Source organism: Chaetodon auriga, chromosome 7 (genome assembly GCF_051107435.1).
Source record: "Chaetodon auriga isolate fChaAug3 chromosome 7, fChaAug3.hap1, whole genome shotgun sequence".
Lineage (NCBI taxonomy): Eukaryota > Metazoa > Chordata > Actinopteri > Chaetodontiformes > Chaetodontidae > Chaetodon > Chaetodon auriga.
In genome coordinates this window covers 19467467-19487986 of record NC_135080.1, presented here as the reverse complement: position 1 = coordinate 19487986, position 20520 = coordinate 19467467, and the positions used below count along the sequence as shown (strand labels likewise).

General features: G+C 42.7%; 1 protein-coding gene across 1 annotated transcript in view; it reads left to right on the top strand.

Annotated features, from left to right (window-relative positions):
* The first annotated feature begins 284 nt into the window (after positions 1-284).
* Positions 285-20520, top strand: part of ankrd13b (ankyrin repeat domain 13B) — a 35932-nt gene continuing 15696 nt past the window's right edge. The window contains exons 1-5 of the mRNA XM_076735380.1: positions 285-737; positions 15842-15977; positions 17863-17987; positions 19031-19076; positions 19542-19685. Of these exons, the coding sequence (XP_076591495.1) occupies positions 630-737; positions 15842-15977; positions 17863-17987; positions 19031-19076; positions 19542-19685 (559 nt within the window). The 5' untranslated portion in view covers positions 285-629. The remainder of the gene's footprint in view (positions 738-15841; positions 15978-17862; positions 17988-19030; positions 19077-19541; positions 19686-20520) is intronic.

Genomic DNA, 20520 nt, shown 5'->3' with positions numbered 1-20520 from the left:
AAACAAGGTAAGGGAGGAGTAAAAGTGAAGTTCTGATTGAAACTTTACATTGATGCATTTTAATTCGGAATTGGTTTATGGTCTTTCGCAGTCAAAGTGTCTACTTTTTCACCTATACTATAAGACTCCTGTAGGGGGGCTGTGCTGTGTAGTTTAATTTGAAACATTTGTGTATGATTTCTGCGGTTCTTTTTCACGAAGCATATGTTTTATCACACCATCCCTGACAGCCGATTGGCTGAGCGTGCGCACATTTCATTGCAGCTTGTCAACGCGTCTCTCTCAGTCACCACCGGATGGGAGGAGAAGAGGAGGGTAGATGTGTTAGAGTAGGCAGGAGAGAAAGAGAGAGGGAGGCAAGAGGTGGAGGAGCGGGTGGTTAAGAAATAAAGGTGTAGCCCGATCTATAGTCAAACGATGGGTTCATTTCTATATATGATTTTCATGGGGTTTTGCCGTTTATTCTAAGCAAGCGAGCACTGTTTCTGACGCGTAAGGCTGCCCCTGTACGCCTTTGGGCATCACCGCCGATAAAGGATGATAGGTTTGATAATATAGCGTAAATTAATCGCAAAGTATCCTTGCAATCCACAGTGAAGACAGAGGAGGAGGCAAGCTATGATCCGAGGATGATTTCTGCTAAGAAAACTCCGGAGAAGAGTCGTTATCCTATCCACTATTTGGTGTGGCACAACAAACACCGACAGCTGGAGAAAGAGCTGACAACGAACGAGCAGGTGAGAGGAGCGATCAAACACATCTTCCCTTACAGACACAGGCCCATGTCTTTATTATAAGCGATTTTAAGGGCGTGTAGGTCCCTAGATTTAAGAGGTGGTGGTGTAGATACCATCCATGGAGCACCTCATTCAAGACCTTGGTCAAAAATTGGGAATAGCGCAATTAATTGTCATCTGTGGGGTAGAGGGGGACACTTGTAGACCAAATATCCTCAGACTTGAATTAACACAATTTTCCCAGTGTCATTCATTTTGAAATCATAGAGTGACAGACTTCACATGCCAAGGGTCTATATTATTTTCTGCTTTGGGGCTATTCATCCTCCCAGTAATTTTAATATTATGGGAAGTTGTAACTGGAGTTTATTCCTGGAATGATTCCAAATGCAAATGAATGTAATTGCTGACCCTGATGGCATTGCAGTGTTTATGTGTGTGTGTGTGTGTGTGTGTGTGTGTGTTAGTGCAAGTCAGTGGTGCTTTATGCTTGTGTGTAAGCAGCATTATTGCGTGATCTGCTCCAAACTGTAGGCTCTCTACCTTCCCACCAGCACCTAAACCATTTGTGAGTGGGTGAGACAATAGATGAGCATGTGGGCGAACAGTTGCCAACCACCACAGTAAATACAGTAATAGAATCATTAAGGTCTTGTATTAGGTTTCCAGAGAAGATGTTTGTCATCATCAAAAGCACGTAAAATTATTTGCACCCACTGGAGTCCTTCAGTTTAAGGCAAGGGGCTCGATAATATGATGAGAATTACACTATTGTGTACGTTGTGTGCGAGAGAGAAACTGTGCGAAAGCATGCATGTGTGTGAATTCAGTCTTTTTTCTTTCTTTCTTTTTTTTTTTGCAAATGTACTGAAGCGCTCTGCCATTATATAAGAGATGCTCTGCAGGTTAGCAACTAAACAGATTTTTGAGTGCTTGCATCATGCAGCAGTCTCAAGATATCACACTTCCACACACATGCAAGCTCCCTTGCCCACACACATTTACGCACACTTACCTACACATGCACACTCTTACCTTATTGTGGTTATAAAATCATGACCCTGAAGCCTTTTCTTTACTCCAAAAATGGTCAGCAGGTGTCCCAGAGGCAGCCATCAGTACCACAATCCCTACATTTACGATAAAGCAGTGTGGTAGTGACATTTACCATTTAACCCTCGACCATAATTACAACTATTGGGAAACAAATGGCAAAACTGATCATACCTCACGGTGAAGAGGCTGTAGGAAAGGACTGAGACCAATGGTATTCAAGTAAAAGTAAGAGGCATCATGACGTATTTCAAAGAAAAGGGAGCTGGAAATGAAACATGAACTCACTTAAGACAGAGGAGACAGCAAAACCCTTTCAAACTTCTGTAGCTTTGCAGGTGTTGAATGCTCATTTTCATGCTCTGCTGCCTCAACACTAAATAAAAATAAGCAGATGACTTTCTATTGATTCTTTGATTTAGAATTCAGTATTAAATTCAGAGGTTCAGTGCACAAGAATCCATCTTTAGCCAGAAGCCAGATGTAGCGACGTTGCTTGTCTAGTACTATCAATTGGTCAAATCCAAAACGGGTCTAACACTTCTGCTGATACAGAATGTCTCGAAAACTATTGATCAAATCCCCTAAAGCCTAATCTGTATTTTCAGATTAATCTTGTTTTACTGGACCGTCTTTGTCAACACATAAATCAGCTGGCAGAGAGGAATAAATGTGGCCTATAACTACATCTGGCTGCTGAGCTCAAAGATGGCGCCCATTTCTGAAAGTAGCATATATGCCAGTTTTTAAGTTTCTTTCTTTCTCTACTTGGTAATTATCCTTGTCATGTCTTTCCTCGTATTTTGTACTAGTAGGTAGTGATACCATATTTTACTAGTATCTTCACCAAAATGTACATGATCGAAATTGATATAGAAAAAATCAGGTCAAATCAAGTTCTATAAGCTGCAGCTCTTGATTTGTTTGTTTTACACACATAGACTCAACAAATCAGTCCTAGCTACCCCATAATCATTCATTTTTCAGGAACCCTTGTATCTGTAAATATTTTATGATGCAAATCTTATTGCTCCTCTGCTGTGCATTTGAACCCAAGACCTTTGTATCATATACTTTTTTAATCTTTTTATAAAGTAAGCCAAACAGACTGCCTTGTAATTCTTTTTCCTGTATGAAAATAAAATAAATCTGTTGAACATCTCAAGCACCAAAGTGTTCAGAATCAGAAAAGATTTGATGCTGATCCTTTGTAAATCTGCACGATTAGTCACCCTCGTGTTGTGCTTGTGTAGGATAAGGACTTATTTTATTGTAAATCTCAATGTAGATAGGACACTCTCTACCAACTATTGTGGCAAACAAGTGTCTATATATTCTGTAATGTTCACCACATTAGAAACTTTATGAAACCTGAACGCTGTGTCACCTGAAATCTATGTGAAATTAAAACCTATGCCTACCCATATCATCTATTTCAATGAATTTTGTGTCTGTTTTATTATGCCTGTTCTATTTTAAAGCTGTTTAATTCTGTCCAAAGAAGCACAGACAGAATACAAAAGAGGGAGAATGGCAGAGAATATGACTTTTTCCATTTTTCACTCCAACCATTCGCTGCAGATGCACTCTCCTCTAAACCTCAGTCATCAGCTATCTGTGTTGGATGGCAGATCACAGCAAGTTGTGACGAGACAGTAGCTAAAAAAAAATACAGTTGCACTTCTTTCTTCTCTTGTTCCCTCTCATTGTTGATGCACTTCTGTTCAGCCTCATCCAGGAACCATTCAGACTAGCTCTGTGTCTTTTGCTCTTTGGCTTATTGTGTGTGTTTGTGTGGATATGTGCGTGGGTGTATGCACAGGGAGGTAAACATCATGGTTTTGCATGGGTTGTGTTACCCAGTGCTTTTTTGCATAGTCAAACATTTTCATCTCTAAATGAATTTATTTCAGCTACTAAAATAATATTGTTATTTTAATGTCAACATCAAGCCTCAGAACTCATTCAACATCCAATTTTTGACATATTTTCTATTGTAAACTGAGCCCCTAAACTAGGACAACACACACACCATCATGCTCCAGCCCCGCGCTTCTGTCACACACACACACACACACACACACACACACACACACACACACACATATGAAACATGCATGCATACACATGTGTGATGCTGATGACAGGTGTGAAGAAGCATTCTGAATAACTGAGGGACTCTCATGGCTTCGGTCGGTTCAACACATCGTGACAGCACAGGGATTTTTTAATAGCTGCAGGCCAGTGATGGAAGTTGAATGCTGCAGGAATAACAAACAAAGTTAACTGTAATTAAAATGTAAGTCTCTCTGCAGCTTCTAAAATGTCCACGCCGGTGAATCAGGACTCTAGTGTTACCTTGCCACATACTAGTTGGCCTGCCTACCATGCATAACCAAGACATTGTATCACATGCACGCACTTAGACTCAAACCTGAAATATTGCCAAGATGAAAATCAAGGCCACCAACCTACATTTCCCACTGACCTACTGTTACAGTACCCAGTTAGGTCAACAAAATGGCAGCGAGATTCTTGTTCTCAGGCTTCCTCCAACAATGCTCATACAGTATGTACAAAATTACAGTGTACAGTATATAATGGGAGTTTTGTAGTAACAGCTGAAACATTACTTTGTTGAAACACTGGACATTATTCGGTCATTTTCTGCTAAACTGTGGTACAAACCATGGTGGATTTGGATGCAATAAGCCCACTGAAGAAATGAAGCCAAAAGGTGGCGGCAAGTCTGGCTGATTCTGAGTCATGCAGACCTTGGCTGTTTAGCACTGTTAATTATAACTATTCTGACTGTGATTGATGACATAGCTGACTGAGAGATTCTGCGTGCACTTGGCATATACACATATACACTTAATGGAATGAGTTCATGAGCCACTTTGAGAGAGAGATTTCTGTTGTGAGCATCAACCATGACAGGAAAAATAAGGGGAGCATAGAAGAAAAATATTGCAAAGACATATGCATGCTCCCTGTTACAAAAATATATATATTTTTTATAGTATGTTATCACATACTAGGCATAAGAATATCATATTATGGCACTGTTGTTACAGCTCAAATGACAAAGGCGGTACTGTTTGTGTAGATATTGCGGATAATGGTTGGTCTCTGATAAATTCAGTTCCCATCAGCTGTGCAAGAACAGTATAATATCATTAACCTCTGCATCATGCCAGAGTAGAATAAAGGTAATCTACAGCCGTCTCCATATCAGAGTTTTTTAACGCCCGCACAGCCTTGGGTGAAATGATGAGACACATTTCATTTCACTGTGTGCATGCATCAAATATCCGGCAGTTTATTATTTCTTATTTCCTTTTTAACACAACAATGCATTGAATGACTGGTTGATGTGTGGCTGTGTTCAAAGTTTTTAAAAATGCCCATTTTCCAATATTTGTGGTACGGTACTGTAAAACTATATGCATAGACTCCTATGTCTGACCGATCTTCATCAGCAGCATGTAACAGATTGCATGAGTGATTGAATGAGGGGAGCAGAAATGCTGCCACAGCAGGTTGCAGTTGAATAATTGGTACATTGGATATCAATGTTACAACACAAAGCCAGAGAGAGGGAACTGGACGTAGTAACAGGAGGAACGGTTGCATCAATGCCAGAGACGCACAGCTGACCACAGAGATAAGTACAAAGGAAAAACAGATTGGAGGAGTGGTAAAAATGGAAGAATAACAAGCAGTGGGGGATCACCTACCTCCATCAGATTCATAAAACAAGGGTTGTGTTGAGTAGAGAACTGACGTGTGGTAGATAAAGATAGGTGAAAGAGTGAACAAAAGGAGACTGAACTAAGGAGTGGAGGCACAAACAAGACGGTAAAGGGAGCTAAGACAGAGTAGAGAAGAGGAGGTGTAGAGGAAATAATGTCAGACTTTGACCATGAACAGAGTCTGTCTGGACTGCACACAGACGTAAAAGCATGGTGTGATGGAAAAAGAGCAGGGCCATGTCGAGAGTCATGGTATATCTCAAGACAAAAGCAGGAAATGCAACAAGGATCTCTGCTCTTTTTCTCTGCTTCTTGTCCTCTCTGTGTGACCCCCCCCCCCCCCCCCAACTCTCTCAACTCTCTTTCTTCTGTGCGTGGTTTGATTACGATGCCCCCGGCAAGGTGCTAATGTTAAATCAGCATTATAAAGTCTGAAGCTGGGCTGCTGGCATGAGGGAACTAAGACATAAATTAAGGCTTACGGGTTCATTGCCTTCACTCTAGGTCTGAATCTTTTTGCCAGCCATCTGCTATCTGCTTGAACCTGTCTACTACAAGCATTACCTCTTCTCTTCTGTTCTCAGCCTGCTTCTCCCAGTTTCCTTTAATCATATCCACCCACTGTATAAAGTTTTTCTTATCCTTCTCCCCTGGTGCCTTCCGTCACTCTTTACCTCCAACCATGCATCTATCAACCCCTCCCTCACCCCTCTTACTTTCCTCAGTGTAATGAAACCCAAGTCCTAATTGCAGCGCAGCAAAGCCGCAAAGAGATGCCACAAGGGCTGGGTTGGGATCAGATTTAGTTAAGTTGCTGAAAGCTTTTAACAGAGAGACAGACACACACAGATTGGCAGTAACATGTAAAAGGAAAGGGAGATTGGTGCACTCAAGAACTAAAGGAAAAATTTGGCTGAAGAAATTAAGGTAGTGAGGAACGGAAACATACACATAGGGGATCAGAGAAAAGAGGTTGAACACAGAAGTAAAAATACACGAAAAAGACAGCATGCTGTTAACAATTCTCAAAATAGAAAGAAAGTCATACAAGTTAACACTCCTTGCTCTTCCTTGGACATTAAGTTTTGTGTCACTGTGTTGTTTAACCCACAACTTGGTCCTAGTAGGAGCAAAATACCCCCACGTCGCAATATATTAACCACCATATTTGAGGTTTTTATAGGTATAGGTTTTTATGCATTTTATGAAATCTTTCATGCAGTTTTGTTGGCCAGCCAGAATCTCGTAAGAGGTCATCATCACCCAGGCTGTGCTCAGCACAGGCACAAACATCCTGACCTCAACTGGGAACGCTGTCAAAACTTGGAGCAGCTCCTGTGATCATGCCTTCCATGCAGAGGGCAGCGCTGGAAGAGTCTGGAGGGTCAGATCTCATTACTCTGGTGGAGGTTAATGTGGAAGTGAAGTCACGTTTAGTGGTTCCATGATGGAATAGCACCAAGCATGAACCATCCTAAAATATCCACTAGTTGCTGGAAGGTTTTTGTAGTTCATGTAACACTGGACTATATGGACATTTGGGACAGTGTCTGATGGGGTTGGTTGTCCACACTTTGAAGAAAAGGTTGCCTGGTGAGTCAGATTTAATTAATCGGGAAACGATACTGCTAAGCCACCCTGTAAAAAGTTTACACATGATGCTGAAAGGGATTCTGGAGGGTTGGCGCGACTAAATTCCCTATGAGCAATACAGCTTCTTAGCCCTGCAACAGCAGATCAATTTTTGCCTCCTCATAGATTATCAGAAAGTCCTGGGAGTTCGTCAAACTTATTCAAGGCAGGTATTGTATTTTCAATGTTTGTCCCCTCTCCTGTTTTGATTCAAACAGCAGCCCTCAAGTGGCGATGATATTCAGCTCAGAGACTTGTCTTTGATATTCACAGAGGATACTATTTCTCTAGGCTCATTTGCCTGCAGCTTCCACTGTGCAGCAATCTGCTTTATGCAAGTTGCTGTGTCTGAGCAGCGACAACAAAGGTGGGGGTTTGTTCTTCCAAATCCGGGGCCATGTTTCTCTTATGGGAAAAGTTTGCTCATCCTGTTATGGTGGGAGGGTTAGCAGCTGTCCCAGGTAAAAGAGTTCAAGTATCTCATGAGAGCAGCTGGTTGCATCAGCTGCAGTAATAATGATGCTGTTCTATTCTGGGCCTGATAGTAAAGAGGGAGTTAAGACTAAGAACAGATTGGAGCTAAGCTAATTGGGAAGATCTCTCCAGTGTGACAAGACCACGGTAAGGTGGTTTGGGTATTTGGTGTAAATACCTCACATGTGCACTGCGATGGAGGTGTACAGGGCAAGGAGAGCATCTTGGGATCTCCACGTCAGTTGCCTGGAAAAAGGCAACTTCTGCCATGTTTGCCCAAATCATGCCCATTTTCCCTGCCCCTTGCTAACTATGTTGTTCAAACACATTTCAGAATTTTGAGGCACTTGACAAGAAGCAAGTAAATGAGCAAATGTGCACAAATACATTGTAAGCCATCGTGATATTCCTTTCATTTGACCAGCATGTGTCTTTCCAGTGAAATGCTAAATGTCCCAGAGAAAATGACACTCTGATTTCATTATCAGCCCAGGCTACATGCAGCCATCTCTTGCCAGACCGCTGGGTTTACCTGAAATTGCTACATAATTCACACACACACAAACAGAGGAAAGAGAGTGACAGCTGTGGCGTTTCACTCCAATAGGCTACAGCCGCTACACTATGTGATTATGCTCTTTTATAGCGTATGCACTGTCTGCCTCATTCCAACAAAAGATTTGCTCTCTCCATCTGTGAGTGTGTCTGCATCTTTGTGAGCGCGAGGAGTGAGAATAAGTGCTCTCTCTGTCGGCCCACATGCGAGTCTCTCCTCGCGTTTTGGTGAGGTCTGTCAGCTCACTGCAACAAACAGGTGTCAGCACCTTTAGATAAGTATCTGAGACAGTCTCTCTTTGCTCCTGTTGCCATTCTGACAGGACCATCAGCGTCCCACCCGTTTGTGCTTCCTCTATCTCTGTCTGTGTGGTGTCTCTTTGTCTGTCTGCCGATCTGTCTGTCGAGGTGGGGGATGACGGTAAACAGAATAAAGTGCAGTGAAACAGGAACATTACATATGCTGGTATGTAGGTCAGCATTTTTACTTGGTGATTTGGTACATTTGGTCTCATTTCTACGGCTTGAATCCACAGTACTTGAATGCACCTGCGCAAGTGCCTTGGCTGCGTTAAGATGAGTGTGAGGCGTTGGTTTTGTTATTCTTCTGTGGGGTTATCATCATCAATTGTTCTGCTCACTCTGTCATCTGTGACGCAGGTTTTGTACCGTCCTTTTATTTCTGAGGCAGTGTCACATTGAAAATGGATCAGGGTTTCATGGCGGTGTAGCGTTTGTCAAAGTCTCCGCTGCATGTAGAATCACAGAGGCGAGAAGGGAGGCAGGGGGGAGGAAAAGTTATTTTTATTCTCCTCCCTCCCATCGCCAACCTCCTCTCCTGTGCGCACCGTGCACAAACATTTTGGGAAAGCTGCTGTATGTGTATACGCACAATTTTGTGTGTGTGTGGTGTTTGTATGAAAGATTGATGTTGGCCTAAGTACCTGCCAAGCTGAATCAGGCCAGGCACACAGTGAGTGAGGGAGAGGGGGGGAGAAAGAGGGAGGGAGGGGGAGCGAGAGAAGGAGCAGATGCCACAGATAGAGATGCCTATCAATAATGCAGCCTCCACTGAGCTCGCTATAGAGGGAGGGCAAAATGGGAAGGAACGAATGAGGGAGGGAAGGAGAGGGTAACTCCAAAAGAGTTTGATTATAAGATACAGATATGGGTTCAAGAGAGACTGAAAAGAGAGGAGTGGAATGTAGTGTTGGAGACGAAATAAAGAGTGAATTGTGCGGGGGAATAAATTGTGAGGGCGACGAAGAAAAGCAAAATAGAGCAAGGACAGAGATACAGATCGGTAAGAGAACGGTTTTAAAAAGTGGCGGAGGCGTTTAAGCAGTTTTAACAGAGGAAATAGAGGAAGAAAGCATATGAGAATGGAAAGACGATAAGTGGAGGCAACACATGCAAAGTTGCTACAAAGAAATTAATTCTTGAATGTCATTATGAATGCAAAGTTTTCTTCTTATAGCAAGGAACTACACAACTACTGCGGGAGCCTTTTCTTCTTATCATGAAACAGTTTGATGTGATGTTGATGGTGAGACTGTCTGTTTTTATAAGGAGAACAGAATGTCAAGCTTAGCATGAAAGCTGAAAACACTGGTAAACATCTAGCCCAGCGCCGCCAGCTGCATGCCTGGCAACCTTATGGTGATGACAAGAATCAAATAAGTCTCTGCGCTCTGCCAAGAGATAGTCCAGTACATCCAATCGTACAACTACAAAATCACACGAAAACAATTTTTTCGCTTTGTTTTTTACACAGATAACAAACAAAATATAACATGTCAGTTAATTAGTGCGCTTTCGATGCACCGGTAGGCTGTTTTTCCTCTGATTCCAGCGTTTGTTAACGAGATGAACTGGCTGCTGGCCGTAGATTCACATTGGCTGAACGCGGGAGTGCTATCGATCTTCTCATCTAACTCTCTGCAAGAAAACAAATCACCTCATTTCCTAAAATGTTCAACTATTTCTTTTTACTTTACTTTTGTATTTTGAAGTTAATTTTACAAGCTAACTTAAGCTTTGAAAACTAAAAAGTACACTGTGTGAATTTATGACCTCAGAAATACAATGTGGTTTTATCTGCTGAGAAGTATTAGATACCTTTGTTTCTATATTATATATTATTAGATTTGCTTAGATATATATAAAAAGATTGATGATGGCTGAATTCCATTTAACTGATTGAGTCCTGGTGCATGCTGGCTCACTGTCACTGTCGTGACTTATTGGGACACTTGAAGAGAACGGAGCCATTTTTAATGTTATCAGTCACACCTGTGCTTTTCCTACTATGGCAAATCAAAATGGCCGCTGTGAAAAAGGCCTATGAGCTACACTGATGTTCTAATGTGATTGACGAAATGCTTGATTTACTGTCTGTGTGGTGAACATTAGAGACACCTCCCTGCTGTCTATCTGTTATCACTCTTTGGCACAGGACATAACTCAACCGTTTAAGTGATCTTTAATTTGATTCAACTCCTGAAACCATAAACTGGGCAATTACAAAAAAGACTCTTCATCTTTCCAGTGTTCATAATTAGTGTCATGCGCCCCACCCTTCCTCAAAGACTGTATGTGACCACAGTGTGCCCTCCATAATGATTTCATTGTCAAGTGAAGAGTGGGCGCAGGAGGTGAGCAGAGATGACATAATGTCCCTACTGTAATGTATGTGTGTGTGTGTGTGTGTGTGTGTGTGTGTGTGTGTGTGTGTGTGTGTGTGAGAACACGGCCCATTAGTTGTAAACAAACAACTATTTCCTCTAGAGTGTTCCTATTTTGTTAATGGGGGAGGGGAAGTAAATGTCCTTCATTATGATATGTGTGATATGTGTGTGTGTGTGTGTGTGTGTGTGTGTTTTGTTTTCCAGCTTAACATTGTTCACATGCAAATAAGTAAGTGTGTCACTGTGTCTGCAGGTCAGTGGGTAGTGGTGGTAGTGGTGGGAGGGCATCAGCCTCTGTGTGTGTTTGTGTGTGTTACTGTTCAGCACATTGGAATGCCTAAAGAAGCACTTAGCATGGCACTGTGTGTCACCACTTCTCCCATCCTTTTTTTTTTTTTCCCATCAATGAATGTTAAACTATCCTGAATTTACCTTAGAATTGACAGTGCAAAATAAAGCTGTGTGTGCGTGTGCCGCTAACTCCGGCCGCCGTCTGTCACCACGTACAGTGTCTGTCTTTCCCAGCTCCTTTTGATGCAAATTGGACCAAACGAGCCACGGCACATCACTTGAGGCTGACTGTTTTCTGATAGTGCTGGAAGGTGTCATCACAACAAATTTCTCACACGCTGACTCGTGCTGATTTGAAAATTTGACAAAGGGTGGGCGTTGTGCTGCAGTGTCGCTTTACCACCGATAATAAAGGAGTGCTAATGATGGCAAGGTTGCTAGCTCGAGACCATGATCCTTTCAAACTATAAGGTCAAAAAAATAAGGCCTGGACAAGCTGACATGTACTTCATAACATCACAGGCTTTAGTTTGATGCTTACTTTGAGTGACTTGCAATGACCGCCATAAATAGCGCCAAGTGGCGTAATGCATCACAGAGAAGTGCATATAGGAAGAAAAATATTAACCAAGAAGACAGGTGGAAAACATTCTACTCTTGCCTTTTTAAATCTTTTACCAAAACCGGAGCTCCATCAGGTGTAGCTGAGGTAGTAGCTCTGTTGTTTCCCTGTCATCCTGTGTTATACATTGTACATACTGTTTTCTGACAGCATCCTGTACTCCCCGCGACCTGTCTCCTTCCACATCCTCCCTTTCTTCTGGAACCAGCCCACAGCTATCCTCCCTTCCCTCCCTCTCTTTCTGTCTCCATCCACCTCACCACATGTTTCTGTTGATCCTCGCCCCTTATTAGCGCCCCTCACAAGCCCCCCCCCCCCAGGTCTGTACGCCACATTTCAGCCGTTCCCCCTCAGCTCTTGTATCCAGAGCAATTGAAATGGAGTACAGCTGTAAAATAAGCTTAAACTGATAATCACCAACATTACATGCAGCCACTTCAAGGGGAAGCAATGGATGAAAGGACAGCTGTGAGACAGTAGAAGTGCCATAAAGAGACAAAAATGAAAATAGAGCCAAGTTGCTCTTTTTTCCTCGTCTAATCCTATTTTTTAACCATCAGCAGCTTTGTTCCAGTCTCTGTTTCTCTCTTTTTTTTCTCCTCCCTTTTATTTACTTACAACAATACGTGACGGCACTCTTTCCAAAACACCATTTGCCATTCTTGGGGAAAATGTTTTCCAAGACTCCCTGTTAATATTCAGCCTTGGATTCTGCTGGCACAGTCGCTTCCTCTCATGTTGTTTCAGTGACGGACGGCATACTTTACACTTTTCTTCCTGTGACACTGACAGCTCTTCGTTTTTTGTGCTGCGTAAGCGCACGACCGTCCTCTGAGATGCTGCGTGTGTTAAATGCGCACACCCACCCACCCACCCACCCACACAGCACTGAAAATGGCCATATTTGCATGTTACACCTGGACTCATAATCCAGCACACACAAACAAAGCTGACTGCTGTCTTTCATCTCCTGCGTTGCTCTGACGCTCCCTCTCTCTAGTCCCCGGGCTCCGCGGCTCCTGAGGGACTCCGGCATGTTGTTGTCTCCTTCAGCTCCCCTCTTCTAACTCTCTTTCTCCTTCTGTTCTCTTTCCTCGCCCCTCCCCATATCTCTGTTTGCCATAGCCCTCAACAGCAATCTGTCGCTCATTCCTCTTTTCTCTCTTTCTCTGTCCTCGCCTGGCTTACATGTTACAGTTGTTGCTGACAGGCAGTTTCTTACAATAGAAACTTCTCCCGCCACATTATTTATGTCCGTCTCTTTGTCTCTCACGCTTTCTGTTGCTTTTGTGCGGACTGTGGAGAACCGAGAGGCGTTAACCAAAGAGTGAACAAGTAGAGATCTTACAGAGATAGCACACCCATTAACACACTGAAACCATGATATCATGTTGCTATTATTGAGTTATGTTAAATCCAGTTAAATCTGGTATGTATCTAAACAGTCTAAGAGCATGTGAGTGTATGTGAGCATTTGTGAGTGTATCTTTGTGTTTGTACTCTGCATTCATACACTCATTCATGTTGGTGTGTATCTCTTGCAGTTTTCCTCATTTCCCTTGCAAATAGCAGAAACATAAGGCTGCAGTAACTGATTGATAGCTGCTGAGACCTGCTGGTGCTGCTCACAGTGTGTTTCTCGGAGCTTAGCAGTTAACCTGTGGACAGTATGCCATTTTTTTAATGCCATTTTTGTCATTTTTATTAGGATATTATACAACGAGCGCAGTAAACGTTCAGCGCAGCTTCCCCCTATTGAGTTGCACTTTTTTTTTTGTTTGGTCTATTCTCAGTTGCTTAAAAACTCCTTTAATTCATTTCCCCTCCACTGCTTTGATTTAGAAATTTATGGGGATCAATAAGGACTCGCCTCTTCCCTGAGTTCACCTGCCATTTTTCTGATATATCGTAGACAGTAATTTTAGAAACATACTATAAAAAACAACAGCTCAAACCCTCCCAGTCTTCTGGTTTCAATTTTATTCCCAGGCAAAATTCTCCACAGAATTCAAGCCTGCGACGGATAGACAGAACTGACCTTGGATCAGCTTACGCCCTGGGTAATGGTGGCTGTCCGTGGCTCTTTTAATTGGATGGCAGATCTGAGACCAGCATTGGAAACGTTGCTGATTTTGAAGGAGCACACTGCAGGGAGAGGCGATATGAAGGCAGCGGTGCACTAGGATGGACAGAGGGAGGGATGGGCAGTTTCATGCAGAGCAACACATCCAGTGGTTGATTAGATCAAACGATTTGTGACGAGATATGATATCTCAGCGGACATACAAGCACCACAGCAAACGTCCTGTAAGCAACTGTTGCTGATTCTCAGTCATCCTGATCAATAATGACATGTTACCCCCTATATATGATACCGTATAATCTGTGGCAGAGGGTGTAGCCAACAACAAGTGACTCATCCAGTCCTCTTTTCAACATGGCTGGACTGACACCTGGAAATGCATGTGAAGCACAACAAGACCTGCAATAGGCCGACACTTTCCAGTCTTGGCTCAGTGTTTATTTACCTGTCTGAAATGTAGGAAAATCAGATGATACATGATACGGAATGTCTATTTCTTGACATACTGCCTACAGGTCGGCTGTGCTTTCTAATTTCAAAGGAGTGCTTGATAAGCCTTTCTGATTCAGTACAGAGTTAGATGAGAAGCTTGATACCACTTTTTGCACACTGAACACAACACTACAGTCAGTAATTAGCTTAGCATAAAGAATGAAAGCAGCGGGAAACAGCTAGCCTGCCCGACATGTCAAAAGGAAAAATGGCACCTCTTCAGCTCACTCATTGGTAATTTCATCATTGTTTGTTAAATCTGTGCAAAAACAAGTATTTGTGTTTTTTTTTACGTGGAGTTACATACAACCACGTTTTCACTGCGCCCGGCCAACATTTCTCCAGCAAACACATTAAGCTTGCTGTTTTTATGTCGACTCCTAATTGTCTGCCGTTCTCTAGCCACTTGCAGACATTTTCTCATCCCACACTCAGCAAGGAGAACAATGTGTTTTCTCTTTTTTCAATATGTCAAACTACCTGACTCAAAATTAGACAAACACTTTTTTTTTTTTCTTTAAAGAAAACTAAGCCTGGCTCAGCCCAGTAACCCCCTTTTTGATTTATTTGTTTTGTTTAAAGATGCACCAAGAACCGGCGGAGACATCAAAAAGTTCTGAGCATCTAAAATTATCCATAGCTGTCTACTGTACCAGATGTCTTTTGATATGTGTAGGAGGGCTTTAAAAACCCGCCACCACCCCCGGCAATGATTCTTTTTAATTTTAGTACATCAGAGCTCCGGTATGATTGATATGACAGATTAACACTAATGTAATATGGCTGACAAATGAGGTCTTGTTGACAATAGGCTTCTAAATACAGAGCGGAGCAGAGAGAGGGTGTTGTTGTCAGGCTTACACAGTCACACATGCTCAGAAAAAGAAAAAACACATATTTTTGGTCCCACAGAGGCTGTCGGTCTACTTTTCTTGATGGCACAGCAGGTTGAGAACTCTGCTCCTTATTTATATCTCCTTATTTCAAACCGGGAACCTTCTCTGGACCTCAATGTTCTACGTTTTGAAGAACAGCAGACAGGAGCTGTGGTGTGTGGAGGCCCTGTTTAAAAGAGCCGACAGTGCCGTCTGTGTTTATCCAAACTCAATCCATCCAGCCCAGGAAATAGTTGAGATACAGGAGTGCAGCAGTGAGCCATGTTGGGGTGGTGACAGATCAATTAACACCTGTCACTGTGTCTCTTTCCATCTCTCTCTCTCATCATCCTCACACTTGTGTTTCTATTATATTTTCCTGTTTCTCCCTCTCCCTCTGTCTGAGCTCGAAGAGCATTACAATGATATGCAATTAACCCCGATTTCCTTTCCTCCTACTTCATTTCTCTCTGTCTGCTCCTCTTCCCTTTTTGCCAACTCCGCTCCTTTATACTCTCTACGACTGCTTTAATTTTTTTTCCTTCTGGTTTCTATTCTTTCTCCCCCTCCCCGTCCTCCATCCAGACTGATTTAGAGTTGCTGGACCCTCGTGGACGGACTCCTCTCCACCTGGCTGTCACGCTGGGCCACCTGGACTGTGCTAGGGTCCTGCTGCAACAAGGAGCTGACGTTAGCAAGGAGAACCGCAATGGATGGACCGGTGAGTGTGATTGTGTGTGTGTGTGTGTGTGTGTGTGTGTGTGTGTGTGTGTGTGTGTGTATAGTTGTCTGGCAGCATAAGCAATGCACAGTATACATAATGTATTATCAGGTGGTGTGTTGGGGGTTGGAGCGATTCAAGATAAAGGTGCTACATGCAGCATTTTCTACAGTAATATATTACTGTCAAAGGCATTTTGACACTGTGGTGTAATTATAGTAAACAAGACCATAGAGGAGACAACTGTTAGATTCTGTCTCTCACCAATGGTTCAAACTTATGACCCATATTTTCCACGAACCGTTTGCATCCTTTGGAGGGTAAAAATATTAGGTATTTTTACTCTTTACACTATCTATCATTGCAAATAAAGGTGAAACTTATTTGTAATTGCACTAGTAAAACTGTGGCATTCTCCCTTAATGTGCTATAGAAAAATACAAGAGATTTCACACATATAAATCACACAATTGTGAAAATATAAATAGATACCAAGAAACAAATGAGGGACTAACTGCTAATTAATAAATAAGTAGTAACACGTAGCAGGTAACTACAGGCGTTTGGGTATATGTGTACCTTTATTGTACAGTGTTGTTGTTATTATTATTACTATTATTATTATTGCTACTTCTGGGGGTGCCGATAGCTTACCTGGTAGAGCACATGCCCCATGTACCAAGGCCATGCCCCTATCACAGTGGCCCCTGCTTGATTCTAACGTGGACCCCTCTGCTGCGTGTCGCCTGATCATGAATATTCTGAAAAAGCTTCTTGGCCCATTTTATGACTATTAGTAAAGGAATATGTCCAGATGATGTTCACCTACCACAAGAATCAAACATGCCCAGCATGGCCTGTCATCTGCAGTGACCCAGTGAAAAACCCAGTCACAAATGGTCTGAGAATGTTGCGGTGTTGGTTGTGGCCCCCTTGGTCACAATAAGAGGACTATAATAATATATAATGTATGATGTATCATGCTCTGTATTCGCAAAATGGCCCGCCACAACATTTCCCATTGGCTCTATTTTACATTGGTCGTGATGATTTTAGCACATTTTTGTCCTCTTGACGATTCTGATGGGTTTAGAAAATACAAACCGCTCATGATGCTTTCCTTCACTACATTTTCAGAGAATAGCTGTGGCTTATGCCAGACAACTCTTTGCTGCTGGCACTGTGCAAATGCAGTGCGGAGATAAGTCTCACAACGGGGGACTAATAGAGCATGAAATCAATTAATTTTCTAACCTTGAAATTATATTGGCTGATATATGGTCCAAAATCCCACCCTCATCCTTAAGTTCTTGTTTTTGTTGTTACCCCCTCTTCACTTGTGCAGTACTGCAGGCAATGTGACTCTCTTTTTTTTTTTGTCTTTATATTGATGTGTTAAGGCGCTTTAAAGTGAAATCTTGATTATTTTCACCAATATTTCAAAGAGTCTGTGGTTACAGAGTATCATTAAGTAATCCTGATTTATTCCTCCTAATCTGATTACTGTGCCTTGCAATAAATTACACTCCAAGGTTTTCTTATCACATTATGAGGATCCACCTACATTTGAATGTTTGTGTGTGTGTATATATATGTGTGTGTAAGCCTTTAGTCACATGTTTGCAGATAAAGGAAGGGAAAGGAAATTGCTATGTAATTGTTCAAGTGTGCAACAGCCTGTAAGATCAACAGCAACCTGACGGCCTGATGAATGATGGGAGAGCTGCAGTAATTGGTTGTACCAGCTTCTCCTTTGGCCTACTTCAGTTTCGGCAATTCTCGCTGCCCCCCTTAAATTGCTCATGTACATAAATTTTAGATGAAGCCTGAGTGATTGGCTCTGTTTTACTCTCCATCTCTCTCTCTCTCTCTCTCTCTCCTGCAGTTCTTCAGGAGGCGGTGAGCACCAGAGATCCGGAGTTGGTGCGTCTAGTGCTTCGTTACCGTGACTACCAGAGGACTGCCAAGAGACTGGCGGGCATCCCCGTCCTGCTGGAGCGACTGCGCCAAGTGAGATTTCACACAAAACCTCACGCACACACACACACACAGGCAATCAGTTTGATGTACACATGGAAAATGATACTCCCATGACCACCCAGCGTGTATGGAGAAGCACAGGCATAAACATGACGTACATGACACTTAACACAAACATACATACACAAACTACAAAGGCTCATCAAGGGGATTGGTGAGCAGAGATGAAGTCATTTGAAATGTAGATCTTTTTCATATTTACATTGTTGTTTTAGCATCACTATATTCTTGGTTTTGTTTGAAGGTATTAATAACTTTGTTTAGTATTCGACAAGGGAAATACTCTCAAAGGACACGTCTCCATGTTGCCCAACCTTGTGGGTAATTTGAGTCATCGCTTTCCCTGAAAGGGGTAAGGCGTGCCATGCTTAAAGGCACAATAGCAGAGATGGAGCCTGAAGGTCGATGGGTATAATCCTGACAGGAAAGTGTTGAGGTGCAGCAGATCGCATTGAAGCTGCTGCAACAGTAGAGCTGCAGAGAACAGTGGCAGAGAGGCAGGAACTGCCTTCACACAGTCTGTGTTCCTGTGTTTCTGCTCCAGCTGGCTCCCTGATACACACACACACACACACACACACACACATGCACATAATCACACACACGCCCTAGCATCCACACATAGTAGACACAACACTCACATTTTGAAAACGACAATGAGCACTCGAACTCAAACACACACGCACCTGCAAGCGTCGCGCACATCGCTTTGTTCTTCGTCTGCCGCCGCTCTCCTCCGCATCCATCCATCCATCCATCCATCAGTTCTATTATTAACCCGCACATACACCACCACTTCTCTGTGCCAGTACCCCCATCTTTGGAGCAGGCAGTGAAGCAGCTCCACTGCGTTTGTTCACTCTCCCTCTTATTCTGCTCTCTCTGAATTCATCACTCTCCATCTCCCCAACTCTCTCTTTCCCCATCTTCCTGTTTATCAATGCCTGTTACTCTCTCATTTGTCTTCCTCTCCCCCCTATCTCTTCCTCCTCGCTCTGCCTCTTTCTGTCCAGGCCCAGGACTTCTATGTGGAGATGAAATGGGAGTTCACCAGCTGGGGTGAGTCCAGTCAGTCGTTGTATCATTCCAGTCAGTTAAGCAGTCCAGTGCCGACCAGTCAGAACTAATCATGTTATCATCTCCCTCTGGGGTGGAAGAGGCCTGTTTCCTCCTGTTGATGCTCACGCACTCCCTGCCCAGCACACTGTATGTGTGGCTTTGGTTTTAGAGTTAAATAGCTTGTGCTCTTTATCTTAAGTGCTTTACAAAACCACAAGTGAATATATGTTCAGTATTAGTCTCGATAGCCGGTATGTGACTCATTGTTTTTGTGTGTGCATTATTGTTGTTACATACAACTACTGAATTTTGTCTGTTGAAATGGGTTTATCTGACCACTGAGCCCAAGACCTGCCAACATGAATCAAATGGAAACACCAGCGAAAATGCTGCGGTATTAAAATGTGCACATGTCTGTTAGAAATGGCAGCATTTGATTTGAAGTGTGTCTGTGTTTGTCCTCAGTGCCCCTGGTGTCTCGTATCTGCCCCAGCGACACCTACAGAGTTTGGAAGAGTGGTCAGTGTCTCCGCGTTGACACCACCCTGATGGGCTTTGAACAGATGACCTGGCAGAGAGGAAACCGGAGCTTCATTTTCAGGGGACAAGGTCAGAGGTCAATCTCTAGACTTACCATGTGCGTGAGTGTGTGCTCTGTTAAGATATATTTATTTCTAAAGCACTTTTACTAGTGTTTAAAGCTGGGCTTAGCAGCAGAGAGACCAGCAAGACTAAGACAGATTTTGATAGTATCCAACTGGAAATCCCATCCGCTGCCTTCAGGTCTCCTCCTAATAAAGAGCTGTAGAGGTACTGATTTGTGGATATCGTTACCTTTAGACAGACTCTAGCTTGCTGTTCCCCCAGTCTTTGATCTTAGCTAAGCTAACCGGTTGCTGGCTGTAGCTTAGCATACAGACAAAAGAGTGATATCAGTCTTCTCACGTAACTCTTTGCAAGAAAGTGATTATGCACATTTCCCCCCCCAAAAAAATCCACCCCAAAAAAAGATATGTGGCCAAATTGTGCATTGGCTTGTAAGAGTAGAATAAGCATGTTTGTCACTCTGTCTTTCACTGGGTCTCTACCTCCTTTTCTTTCCACCTTTCTTTCAGTTATTATTGTGGTAGTGCAATATTATGGAAAATTAGGTTGTGTGACAACAGATGTATCAAGACAACTCTTGTCAGGGACCAGTACACTCAAATAGAACTGCCAGTCCGATTGAGGAGTGGCTTCAGAAACCTCCAGACCTCTCCAATATACACGCCCACATCTACTATAAACACTTTTGATTTCCAATGTGATCAAACAATATGTCGTAATAACAAGTTCTGATTAAGTATACCCTGACCTTTACAGGCCATTCATATGACTTTACAGGTCCAAACTGAGCAAAGCTGACTTTTAAGAAACACATTCCTGTATCAGGCGTGACTGCGTC